The sequence below is a fragment of the Thermobia domestica genome, chromosome 5 (assembly GCF_964235325.1).
Source record: "Thermobia domestica chromosome 5, izTheDome1.hap1.1, whole genome shotgun sequence".
Classification (NCBI taxonomy): Eukaryota; Metazoa; Arthropoda; class Insecta; order Zygentoma; family Lepismatidae; genus Thermobia; species Thermobia domestica.
Genome location: NC_137458.1, coordinates 304,419,154 through 304,432,098, shown reverse-complemented (window position 1 = coordinate 304,432,098; position 12,945 = coordinate 304,419,154). Strand labels below are relative to the sequence as shown.

The 12,945-nt window shown below is 35.9% G+C and overlaps 1 protein-coding gene across 2 annotated transcripts; it reads right to left on the bottom strand.

Annotated features, from left to right (window-relative positions):
- Positions 1 to 1,763: 1,763 nt before the first annotated feature.
- Positions 1,764 to 10,581, bottom strand: LOC145684932 (uncharacterized). Of its 2 annotated transcripts, none has more exons than XM_081757288.1 (2): positions 10,528 to 10,581; positions 1,764 to 4,447 (listed from the first exon to the last, which is right to left on the bottom strand). In XM_081757288.1, exon 2 carries the CDS (start codon positions 4,366 to 4,368, stop codon positions 3,808 to 3,810), a length of 561 nt encoding a protein of 186 aa, XP_081613414.1. In that variant the 5' UTR covers positions 4,369 to 4,447; positions 10,528 to 10,581; the 3' UTR covers positions 1,764 to 3,807. The 2 variants fall into 2 exon arrangements, with proteins under 2 accessions (XP_081613414.1, XP_081613413.1); XM_081757287.1 differs by lacking the exon at positions 10,528 to 10,581 and adding an exon at positions 9,046 to 9,944.
- Between the last annotated feature and the right edge of the window lie 2,364 nt (positions 10,582 to 12,945).

The window sequence follows — 12,945 nt, the reverse complement described above, 5'->3', positions numbered from 1 at the left end:
GGAACATTGGAATTTTTTTGGTTCAGAGACCTGGACATTACGGAAGTTAGAGAAGAAATATTTAGAGAGCCTCGAAATGTGGTGTTGGAGAAAGACGGAGAAGATGAAATGGGCAGAGAGAGAGTAACAAACAAAGATGTTTTGAAACGGGTAAGAGAGAAGAGGACGCTTTTACCCAGTGTCCTTCGTAGGAAGGCCAATTGGATAGGACACATCTTACAAAGAAATTGTCTCCTTCACACCGCCATAGAAGGAAAAATGGAAGGAAAACGAGGAATAGGAAGAAAAAGAACACAAGTCCCTAGTAGCAAAATCGATTGGCCCAACGTTGGGAAAATGGTGGTAATGCGACATACAAACGGTGGCCCAACGTCATGTTTGGCCGCTTTGGCAACCAATTCCCACCCAAACCATTTCCCACTTATTCCCCAACCAAAAGAAGGGTGGGCCTTCGTTTACCCAACCAATTCCCAACCATCTCCCAACGTTGGGCCAACTAAACCCCAACAACCTTGAGAATGTTGGGCCTTCATTCACCCAACCAAATCCCACCAGTTTCCCTACGTTACCCCAACCAAACCTCGACGTTGAATGGTGGTTCACCATCCAAACGCTGACGTTTACCCAACCAAATCTAGCATTATTCCCTGACGTTCCCCGACGTGTCCTTGCGACGGATGGGGTGGGGTGGTGATGCATTTGGTTTGGCACCTTTGACTTTTTATATGGTATTCCTGAGATATTCGGATATTATTTATTTACACAGTTATTATTCATATATAATGACGCAGATATTATCGAGTGTATTTGCGTTATTACTATATAAATAATAACTCATGCCTAAATAAATAACAGATCTGAGTATCAGGAATACCATGTAAAAAGTAAAATGTGTCGAACCGAATGCATCTCCACCCTACCTCATCCGCAGCGAAGACACGTTAGGGAACGTCAGGGAATTATGCTACATTTGGTTGCGCACACGACAGCATTGGATGATGAACTATCATTCAACGTAGAGGTTTGGCTGAGCTAACTTCGGAAGACTGAAAATATGGATTATTGAATGTGTGAAGCAGTCTGCGATTCGACTCGCTCAGCATTTGTGTTGTGTGTTGGTCTCACGATAACTTTCGAACATCTGAACCGACTCAAATGAAACTTTCAATGATTATTTATTCGTTCAAAGTATATATCAAGTTCATTGGAGAGGAAAATTGGGCAAGAGGGAGAGGGTAAAGCCCCCTAAATGTGCAAAAATGTAGGAAAACACTAAAGAGGAATACTTACATGTTGGGTCAGGATGCGACGTCTTCCGATTGTACATTTTACTAGTACTAAACAATAAACTCCATGGTTCTGGATAATCAATAACCATTAAAACGCTCTGGAAAACCATTAACCATTAAATAACCATCAGTTGATAAGATCTGCTGTCAACAGTCTTTTCTCAATGTTTGCGTCTGATAAAGAGGACGTTAGGTCCTTGAAACTGTAACGTATAGTTATTAATATAATTCATTTTGTTCTGTTCAGAACTGCGTTTTAATGGAAACTAGTACTAACCAAGCATATTATTGAAAAATAAAAATCAATAGACAAACAGCCAAATAACAAACACGCATTATACCCATTAGAGATTGAGGAACTTTTCCTTGCTATCTTATACACCAATCCACAATACTACTGCAATAACAAAGTAATTGAAAAGAGATCAGTATTAATTAATGAAATAAATTAAACACTGTTCTTAAGTTTCCACTACATAATTTTTATTATAATTGCAAGTTGCAAAATCATTTGTTTTACAACATTACAATCTTCTTAAATGTAAAAAAAAAAAAAATACAATAACAAAGAAAAATAGTAAATATTTTTGAAGTTGCAAACAAAATAGTGGTAACTGTTCATTGTAAACAACAATGAGATATCCATATTAAATCTGGACCCATGTTGAAATACCAGCATTATTTCACATATGTGTACGAGCATATGAAAGGGGACCAGCCGGTGGTTAATGATAGAAGTAAATCTGTACATGAAAATGGCATATTTTGAAGCACTATACAGTAAACAGTTTTACATAATGAAAATTCTTATTTTGTTAATGTTACAATTATACTCAGATAGCGTAGATCAGTTATTACTTCTACTACATATGAAGAAATTTTACAGCACCATCGCCTCATATACGTATAAAATTACAAGAAAAACGTTGAGATGTGTAACCGGCAAGTAAACCTATATATTTCATAATTTCTTAACATACACAACTTAATATTCTGATCAGATAAAACAAGTAAATGCCTTTTTATCTTATAAATCCAAGAAAGCAAATAAATAAAAAAACGCTACATCATAGGAAAAGACAAGTAGACCTAACAGTGCGAATGAAAATTCAAAGAGTCATTAAACGTACGATTCGATTTTATAAGGCACAGGATGATGATTTGGATAAAACATACCTACTGTTTCCCTTCTCCCCGCCCTGTGTACGTACAGCTTAAAGTTCAATAAACGTTGCTTTCTTTCTAAAATTAAGAGACCCCGTCACGGCGAAATCAAAATATCGCTGATTTTACAGTAATTATGATATCTTCAAACAGATAAAAGTAATCGAAAAGTGGAACAAGAGCTCGCTAGACAATATTATTTTACATGAGATACCGTTATCACGACTCACTTATCTGCTTTAGATTTCTAGTCATTTAAAGAATCGGCACTTATTTTTGCGTTTACAAATGGCTGCAAACGCAAAGCTACTAGGTGATTCGTGATAACGGTATCTCATGCAAAATAATATTGTCTAGGGCGCTCTTGTTCCACATTTCGATTCTTTTATCTATTTGAAGATATCACATAATTACTGTAAAATTAGCGGTATTTTAATTTCGCTGTGATAAGCCCTCTTAAAAGTATACTTCATCACAGTGGCGTAGGGAAGGGGGGGCCGGAGGGGCCGCCCCCCCCCAAAGAGGTCCGACAATGTACTTTGGTACTTTGATGTTTGTAATTTTTTTATATATTTTTATGTTTATATATTTTCTTGTTTGTAATTTTTCTATATGCACCTATAACAGCACTTGGGCCCCTCCCAAACACACATCCTGGCTACGCTACTGCTTCATCACAAAGTCAACACTCGAAAAGTAGAGACTATAGAAAATCAAAATATCTCAATAAAGAAATTAGGGCGACTTCCGATTTTTACACCAAGCCTCCGCAAGTGCAGACATTATAATTTTGAAGTAGAAAATGTGTGATTGGACCAATAATCGAACCTGAGACCTTAGGCTCATCATGCTTATGTGCTAACTCACTGCGTCACCCAGTCGATCTAACTCCCAACCACACAATTTCAACTATTGAGGACGGTGTTGTCTTTCTTTCAGACCACATGGAGTGTACTACAACTTCGTTGAGTTTGGACTGCCCCAGTGTCTGCTGGGAAGTCCAATCACAACAGAAAGTTGTGGTATCCTGACTCTCCATATAGTCTGAAAAAAAAATAACACCGTACTCAAAAGTATAAATTGTGTGACTGGAAAATGGATCGACTGGGTGGCGAAGTTGGTTAGCACACAGGCGCGATAAACCTAAGGACCTGGGTTTGATCTCGAGTCCTGTCACACACTTTTCACTTTTTAAAATTAATAATAATGTCCACTTGAAAAACTGGTGTTTTATCACTGCCTGATCCACAATTCCCATTAAAGGCCAAAAACATTTGGTTGAATTCGAATATAAAGGTAAACCATCCACATTAATTGTAATAGTTACCAAACATGTTCTCTCATTTTCTACCAACTACTTGGAATTTACAAATGGATAAACACATGGAATCAAACCTGATGACTTTTTCTTCACAATATTATGTTCTACGCCAAAGTATTTAAATAGACCCCCTGTACGTGTATCTACATTGGAGCAAGACGGTGTATGTAATAGAGTTCGTGCGTCTAAAATAAGTTGAGGGAAATATTGGTTTAAAATATGTAACAGATTGGTAGTGGCTGTATTAGTTATGTTATATTCCTTTGCCCACTGCACCAACTTCACTTCCAAAGAATCAGGAACTTCACCATCACTATCATTCCACACTCCAAAATCACTAGAATTATCATATTCACTGGATACCTCTGAAATGTCGAGGTCACTGACACGTGGAACTTGATCATCATTTCTGCACGAAGTTTCATTCGCATTGTTATCTGAATCTAGTTTATTAGTTTTCTTTATTTCTTGTCCTATTACTTCTGCAGAGAGAAATTTGTATTCATTAACAATTTCTTCATACTCCTTTTGAATCTTGCGGCGCTTAGATCTCGCAGAATCTCCAAAGTTTTCTTTTTCCACTGTTTCCTCCATTTTTCAACTATTTAGCTGTCCTTTTAAAATCGAAGAATTGGATGTAGGTTCAGTAGCTGGCCTCTCATCTCAACCAGAACTGCAAATAAAAGTTAAGTAGCTTATTAGCACAAACAATCCCCTCCAATGCAACGTAATATATATTTCATATGTACAAAGTGAAACCAGCCGAACTTAATTTATAAAATATAATTTAAATACATTTGCAGTTCGCGATTTTCTAAAGTAAACAAATAAAGGTCCATTCTACCACTGGTTTAACATTTGCAAATTCTGTGCTTCGCGAATGTCAATACTGGGTAGAAATTTTCATGTACACCTCAGATGAATACTGGAATAAAACTTTCAAAACAGACCCTACCAGAGCCCTTTGTCCTTCCGACTTGTGCCATATACACTTAACACCTTAAAACCTATCGAAATAAATAATGAAGTGGAAAAAATATTTTTAAAACTTCATTTGGCAGTTCTTTTATTTCAATCTTTTTTAAATAACATTTTTCTCTTGTAATAAGTGTTGCGAACCAGGGTTGGCAAAAAGCGTTTTCTTACAAAAAATAAAAAGTCTACCTGTTTCTGTGATTGATTAACAAAAAAATACGTATGGACAGAAATAAATTAACTTGGCCTTCACGTATTTCCAGCAATGAGGTTATAAAGGACAAGATCTACAACTCCTATACGAAGTATATTCGGGAATCGAAATAGTACTTTGCGTATAGAGTTGTGCGGTTCTATTAGTGTATTTTTTAGACCAGGAAATTCCCGTCATAATCATGCCTGCGTTATTATTTATCAACAATATTGACAAGTATGTAACGTCATTTTAGTGACATCGTATTATAATCAATACGCTAGAAATGACGTTTATAAAAGTAATGAATGGTTGAATTTTAAAATAAGAATTTAACCCAACACAGGGTTCTTACAAAATTACTTTTATCATTTTCCCTGATTTCCAGGTGCAAGATCACCTATTTTCCCTGACCCGCGACATTTAATAACATAATAGTGTACTGATGATGAATGCCTGTAAAAGCTAAATAAAGACTTGGGGCAGTGATTCTCAACCTGTGTGCTGCCAAAGATCAGCAACTTTCCGTTTGTAACACTATACAGTAGACACAGAGCCATACAAAAGGCTAATAATAGTAGACCAGTGTAAGTTATCCAAGGAATTGCCACTTGAGCTAGTGAAGAAACTTTATAAGACATCTTCAAATAATATTATACACTAACGTTAAATTTCTTTATATAAAACACTAAAAGATTAGCCATCCTTCTGCACGTAACTTAAGACTTCTTAAAAAAAAATGGCAACAAATTGATTCTATAAATTTCGAAAAAAAATAAGCGCTCCTAAAAGTTTAGTAAACAAACAAAAAAAAAAAAACGATACTTTAATGGAATTTCTCAATATTTCTTTGAATTCAATAAAATGAAAAATAAAACAATGAGAAACTTTTCAAAATAATATGTAAATGTATATGCAACTGTGAGAATGCAAATTGTGAATTTTCCACCCTCAAACGCAAAAATATTTGAAAGTTTAACATAATGAAAGTTATGACGAGCGAACATTACAGCTGCCCATACCAATTCCTACCGATTTTTTTTTTTTCAGTTATTGCAATAGATCCTACTTGGTATCACAACAAAACAAATTTATTGTTGTACATATTATACAACATATTAAAAGATAACGAGAATTTTAGGAATGACTCCCCCCCCAAAAAAAAAATTGCATCAAAAGATTGCGATCTTGGCCGATAATTAGTTTTCGGATCAGGAGCTACAAAATTTTTGAACGGCACCTAAATGACTTTTTTTTTTTTTTTTTTTTTTTTTTTACGGAATAAGCTCATACAGAGTTAAGTGATAACTTTCTCTTTCTTTTCCCGTTTCTTCCAAACCCGAATTGTCTTGTTCTCGCACATTTTACAGAAGTTCAGAGTTCTGAAGTTCCGCGTGCGTAGGCCAATCGGTCCATACGCTTGCAATCGCTCGGATATTTCCTATACCAACTAGCCTGTATTGATTGTACCATCTCGACGTTTGCTCCATGGTTGTGGAGAATATTACTGAAGTAAGATTTTTCCAGTCCCTACAAACAACAATCAACACTACAGTCACTGACATAAACACATTCTCTCTTGCTATTTAGGGATGGAAGATTTTATCCATGAATAACGTAAGACATAATGTTTTTGTCTGTTTGGTGGGAGTTTCGCGTCCCTTTTCAGCAGCGAGGCTATATCGAGACAGAACCTAAATTTTAAGGTGGGATCTGAACCACTACTCGAGTTGCTATCCGAGGCATTAGGTTCCCAGGTGAATTTGAACCTGCGACCACGCGCACTGAAGGCGGGCGCTGTAACCGTAACGACGGCTACGGGGGAACCCGAGAGAGAGAGAGAGAGAGAGAGTTTTATATCACTGAGTGTAGTGTTAGTTGGTTTTTAGGACTGCTAAAAAAATTTTACTTCAATAAATTCCTCCTCAATATTTTAATTTTGTATGGTTCTCTTCAATCAATAAACAAATAAATGTGATTTAGTGGTTAGTCTGCAGTTTCATTCGAATCAAAAAAAAAAAAAAAAAGTAAAAAATTCTTCATCCATGCATAACAAAATGATACAGTGTTCTATGTCAGTGAGTGCAATATTAGTTGTTTACAGAGCTTGGAAAAGATCTTACTTCAATAATATTCTTCCCAACCATGGACTAAATGTCGAGATGATACCGTGAACACAAGTTAACTGTCGCTATACGGAATATCCGAGTAATTTAAAATTAATGGACCAAAATTGGATCTGAGAAACTGTAATTTATTTTCGAGAGAAAATTGGCTATTCCCTGTAACGTATAGCGAATTAAATGAAAATGAGATCTTTCAGTTTTACGTCCCACGGTTATGACGGTTAGGCAAAAGGAGACGATGATGATGAGAAATGAATAAAATGGTGGAATGAAAAAAGTGGGAGGAAACGGGAGAATCCCGAAAAAACCCACGAGTACGATGTTACCACAAAGTTCACACAGCGCGAGCTACGATCGAACCAGTATAGCGAATTAAAATGCTGTGTGGTCGAATGATGGGGACTAATGTTAAACTTCGCTCTATGCTTAAAAGTTCCCTTTGAAGCATTTTGGCTGAAAAAAATTGATATAGAAGTGTAATAAATGTCATGGGCTTTCACACTAACGTGCGTTATTCAGGATTCTTTTTCTGACATGCAACGAATAACTTGAATACAGAACATTTATCTTTAGAACAGACTTGAAAAGAAAGAAAGTGAAGAGAGAGGACATAGTCGAAGTAGTAATGCAACTTACTGTCAATAATCTATTGCAGCATGGAGAACAAGGATGATGCCTATAAAGTAATGAGTCTGTTAAACAAATCTACTATACTTACTAAAACACTTACATTTGGTAATCTCACTTCTATTTGGAAGCAACAGTTCACGATATGTGAATTTTGGACATCGTTTAAAACTTATTTCAAATTTTTTGACATTTAAATAAAATAAAATAAATAAATAAATAAAAATAAAAAAAAATATAAAAAGAAAATTCAAAATTCTCTGTATTGGGGGAAAGAAAAATTCTTATAAAGCTAAATAATAATAGTAATAACAGTAAAATTAACTATTTTTTTTTTTTCAAATTGTTAATTGTAAAAATTCTACATGTATGCAGGCCGAGGCAAAAGTCTGGACATGTCATATTTTCAACATTGCTGGAGAAATCGGGCAATACCTTACGATGGGGTAATAATAACATGAGGACCGAACGCCTTATGACGATCATGTTGAAGGTAGTCACCGTACGTTTTGTCTACACTTTTAATAAATGGTTATATAATAAATTAGCTTCGGACCAGTTTGTCCTAATATGGCGTAGAAAACAAATTTTATGTCACCTGCGAGCAAATTTGATTCATTAAGTTTTACTATGAAAGCTAGAAAGTAGCTGTGTAAGATTACGTTATTTTGCATGTAATCCAGCTAGGCACTCTCATTGCATGACCGCACAGAAATTGTCTTGGTAAGTACTAGTAGCAACAACTGAGTGATAAACCAGATAAATGAAAGAGCATTCATTTAGTTCTTGCCCAAGATACCGACAGGTCAAATATTAGAAAATCTAAGCAGTGACAAAAGCCAACGAGGAAACTATAACAAAATTTAGGCCGTCATTTCGAAGTGGGGCATCTGGACTTTTCCCAAGTTTACAGGAGAGCGATTTAAAGTTCTACGGGAAATTTGATTTTTAAATCTTTATATCGCCGGAACTATAATGAAGTGAGATACTGCATTTTAACAGTTGATAGAACCCGTGGAAGTCATAATAGAAAAACTCACTTTTTTTCAAGTTACGCCCCTTTGCGTTTCACCCCTGAATTTGTAAAGCGTACAAGTTGTGTTTCGCGCATATTATCAGAGGAAACGAGCATCAATGAATAGTAAGTAGTAGATCCTATAGGTCTGTTATCCACGAATGGAACCTACACAAGATTCAGTCACAACAATAACGCACGTATGAACCTCAGATCGCGGGAGGAAGGAGGGGAAGGTGGCATTTTGCTCAATGTACTTGATAGGATTGGTGACTGTCCAAAATTTCTCCTCAAACAAAGTGCATATTAGACAGGAGTTTCCAATCAAAGCATACCTTTCAGTATTTGCATTGTTCTCAGGGTTCTTAGTGCTTCTTTACCCTTTCTACCGGTCCAGTTGAATTTCTTTGCTGCGTCGTTACTGAATACTTTTTCTAACATTCGTCTCACTAACTTCTCAACACTTTTACCACCCAAAGTACTCGAAGCTATTTGCTGTAAGCAAATATAATAAAAGCAGTTATAATTATACATATTACCAATACACTAGTTGTTACTAACGAATAGCAGGACACAATGAACTAAAAATATCAATTTTTTTCCTTGCCTAGCATAGAAACGAAGAAAACTAGAAGTAATCGATGAAAGGGTTCCCGCTCGTTTGGCAAAATCAAATTTCCTGACTTTTACAGGTTCTTAAATACCACTACTTAGAGATGTTTAGATAGCATATATTTGTACCAGTGCACAGAGCAATACAATTTGCACACGAAAGAACGGAAACAGAACATTTTTAATATGAAACATCCCGTAACAACTAGCCGGATAAGGCAAACAGTAAAATATGCTATTATTTCCAAACATGAAAATATTGACGAACCGAATTTTAAAAGCATAATGAAGCATAAAGAACATACTGTGCAAATAACGAATAATTTTCGGAAAGTGGAATGCCCCTTTAACTGAAAGTGACATACCGTTTAATAATTCTTGTACCCAAGATTTACAATGAAAAATACTTAAAATGTGTAGCAAATATACAATGAAAAACTTATTTCTCTTTAATCATTTCGCCAACACTGAATAAATAATTGTTTTCTTATGATACAAAAACAAAGGAAGCAGGGATGCTACTTCAGGGATATTTCCATTGCATTGTGTATAACATTTTGTTTATAATCTAGATACAACACACACGTTACATAACAGCTTAAGATGCGGGAAAAATGTTTAAGTCATGACCATTTTCTATATACATAGTCTTAAAATTCTCCTGGTGGGAAAACCCTGAAAGCCCCTGTTAGGATGGCCGAGCCAAACTTGAGCCCAAAATACAACGAACGCAAATCCAAGTCTCTATAAAATAAGATATGCCCTAAAGGCTTCATTAGGTTATGTATACTGGAACGAAGTTATTCATAATTGCTTCCGCGGTTGTGAATATTCATATTACAACAACTGAGACATTCATAGAAACAGATGCCGAATGTTTCTACCACACACGCCCCAACATGACACGTTAAGGTCGTTGACTGCTCTGTAGCGGCTTAATATATGAACAATTTATGTGGCATGTTATATAGATTCATACTAGGAGAGACGCCAATTGCTGGTATGAACAAGTTTATTTCTATCATAGTTGCTGCATTATCAATGTTCGAAACTACAAAGGAAATTATGACCCACTTTGTTTATTCAGTTTCAACTTGCCACGAGTCATTGAACAAATGTAAGATACCTAATGGGAAGTATCACCCCGTATAATATAAAAATACGGAAATTACGGTCTAAAATACTACAGTGAGCTCAAAACCTACCAAACTTGTAGCATTATTTTCATTGTGTGCCCATTCTTCCAGTGATTTAACCGACAATACCGTTTCACAGGGTAGAGTCAGACCGTCGGGTAATACCAATGGTTGCGAAATTCCCGGTGTACGTAAATTTCCGTGGACGTATTCCAGTATGCGTGACTGGGTTTCTTCTATGCGTTCCAGACGTCCCTTAATGTTCGCCAAATGCTTAGCAATAACCGTGAAACCTGCGGGGAAAATGAAGTATAACCTGTATTGCATATATAATAACTTTTAAGAAATAGAAAAAAAAAAAAGAAATATAGAAGGAAAATAACTTTAAACATTTTTTTTTTTTTTTTTTTTTTTGCAACATTACGATTTCGAATGCTCATAATTTCGGCATTTTTTGTTTAAGAATGTTAACTCTTGTGTACTACCAAGAACACTTTTACCCAGGAATTACATGGGGTCTTCTAGAATCCCACCTAAATTATGTTCTTTACGCAGAACCATCAAAGAGACAACTTAAATATTTAGCATGCATCTTTAGCATACACTCGAGATAGTCTGCAAGAAAAGATGAACTGTAATCTCACTTGTTTAACAGCTGTAACATGAGAAACAAATCTGGGGTTCCAAAAGACACCATGGTAGTACACAAGAGTTAAAAATAATACTACTAATAATTTCTGAACTTTGTTTTCAGAATTTTATTCATTTATTAATAAATGTTTGCACCAGCTCAGTTTCATAGAGGGTACAAAACCAACCAACCATTTCTGCTTTCAAGGATATAATAGTTAATGGGTGAAGGAGTTTACTTCTGCCAGCCTCAAATGCATTCATTGCAACATATTTTGAATGTACAATTCTAGGATATACTCATTTATATGCCTGCTTTCAAAACCCGATATTATGATACTGATCTTACAGTTTGGGTATTCTAATTTCTCCTCTCAGCCGTTCAGTCCAGCTTATCTACTGACCGCAAACACGCTCTGCACCACGCGGGAGTCTGGTGCAGGGTGGAAAATACTAACAGTGAGTTTTTTCTTTTAAACAGTGTTATTTTTAATTTAATAATTTCTTTCGCTTTGGATAATACATCTCGAGACCTGAGAAAAACATTGGGAATTAGAGTTAAATGTTAATTAGCTATGAATTTTCATAGCAAATTTCCTAATTGGGATTAAATTTCGAATTGATTCCCAATCTTTAACTGATTGCAATCCCAAACACTTTTTCATATGCATTTAGGAAAAAGTATATCAACATTCAACAAAATGATACATATGTGTGTGTGTGTGTGTAAAATCGGCCGGTTCAGAACTAGTTTACGGCATGAAGTGCATAAATTTCGACTCAAGTTATGTAAAATGCACAGGGTTTTCAACCTTGGGTGCAGATGGGGGGGGGGAGGAACACCCGAAATACGTCCCTGAAGTCTGCATTGTTCTCCTCTTTCTACTTTTAACAAAAATTGTTGTGTTCGGTACCCTATATCTTTGGCGAAGTTTGAACAATGCAGACTCGTTGTTTAACAAAAAAAAAACAATAGTAGGCGTATTTCCGCCATTAAATAAAATAAAGTGTGCCTTTGCGCCAAATATCATAGTTCGTTCCACGTACAGATACAGTGCTACTTAAAAACACAATAAATAGCCAACAACCAGGCCTAGCATATATTTCGCGGTTCCACTCGAGCAGAATGTTTTACCAAAAAGAAAATTTATAGCTAAATACGATGTGAAATATCTTTTGTGAAAGAATGGAAGTGTGAATGTAAGAAATTACTGTCAGTGCACAGCATATTTAAATGAATTTTGAGTGAGTGAAAGTGTGCGTCTCCACTACCCTCGTTTATGCGTACACCCTCCGTCGCTGACGCGCCTGCCCCATACGGACGCACCCCCTCGCTTTCCCTCGCGCCTCCCTGCTCTGACTCAGACAGCATTCGTGTTTCTCAGTGGCCACCTAGTACAAGTTAGTTCGTGTTTTATGCATTGTAGTTTGTGTGGCATACGTCCATACTGTTTTTATACTGAGCCCCAGGGTTGGCAAAAGCCATGTTTTTTATTGAAAAACCAAAAAAACAGGGTTTCTTGGTTTAAACTTTTTTTTTTGTTTAAATAATTTGCTGTATGTATTAATATCACATATGGACAGAAATAAGCTTTTTTCGCCTTGGTGTTAGTATGCAACAACCGGGTTATGCTGGAAGGGGTCACATAAGCTTAAAGTGGAATCCAAACTGCTTCTCGGCTTACATCCAAGAGAAATTGTCCTCTATTTGAACTCGAAACCGGGACTAATTGGCCACAAATGCGATACGTCTGCCGACTCACTCACGAAGGACTTCTGGTAAAAATACGTTGACTAATCTTTACATATTTGTCAATATAATCATCAAGAGTCATTAGGACAGAAGGACAAAAAGAT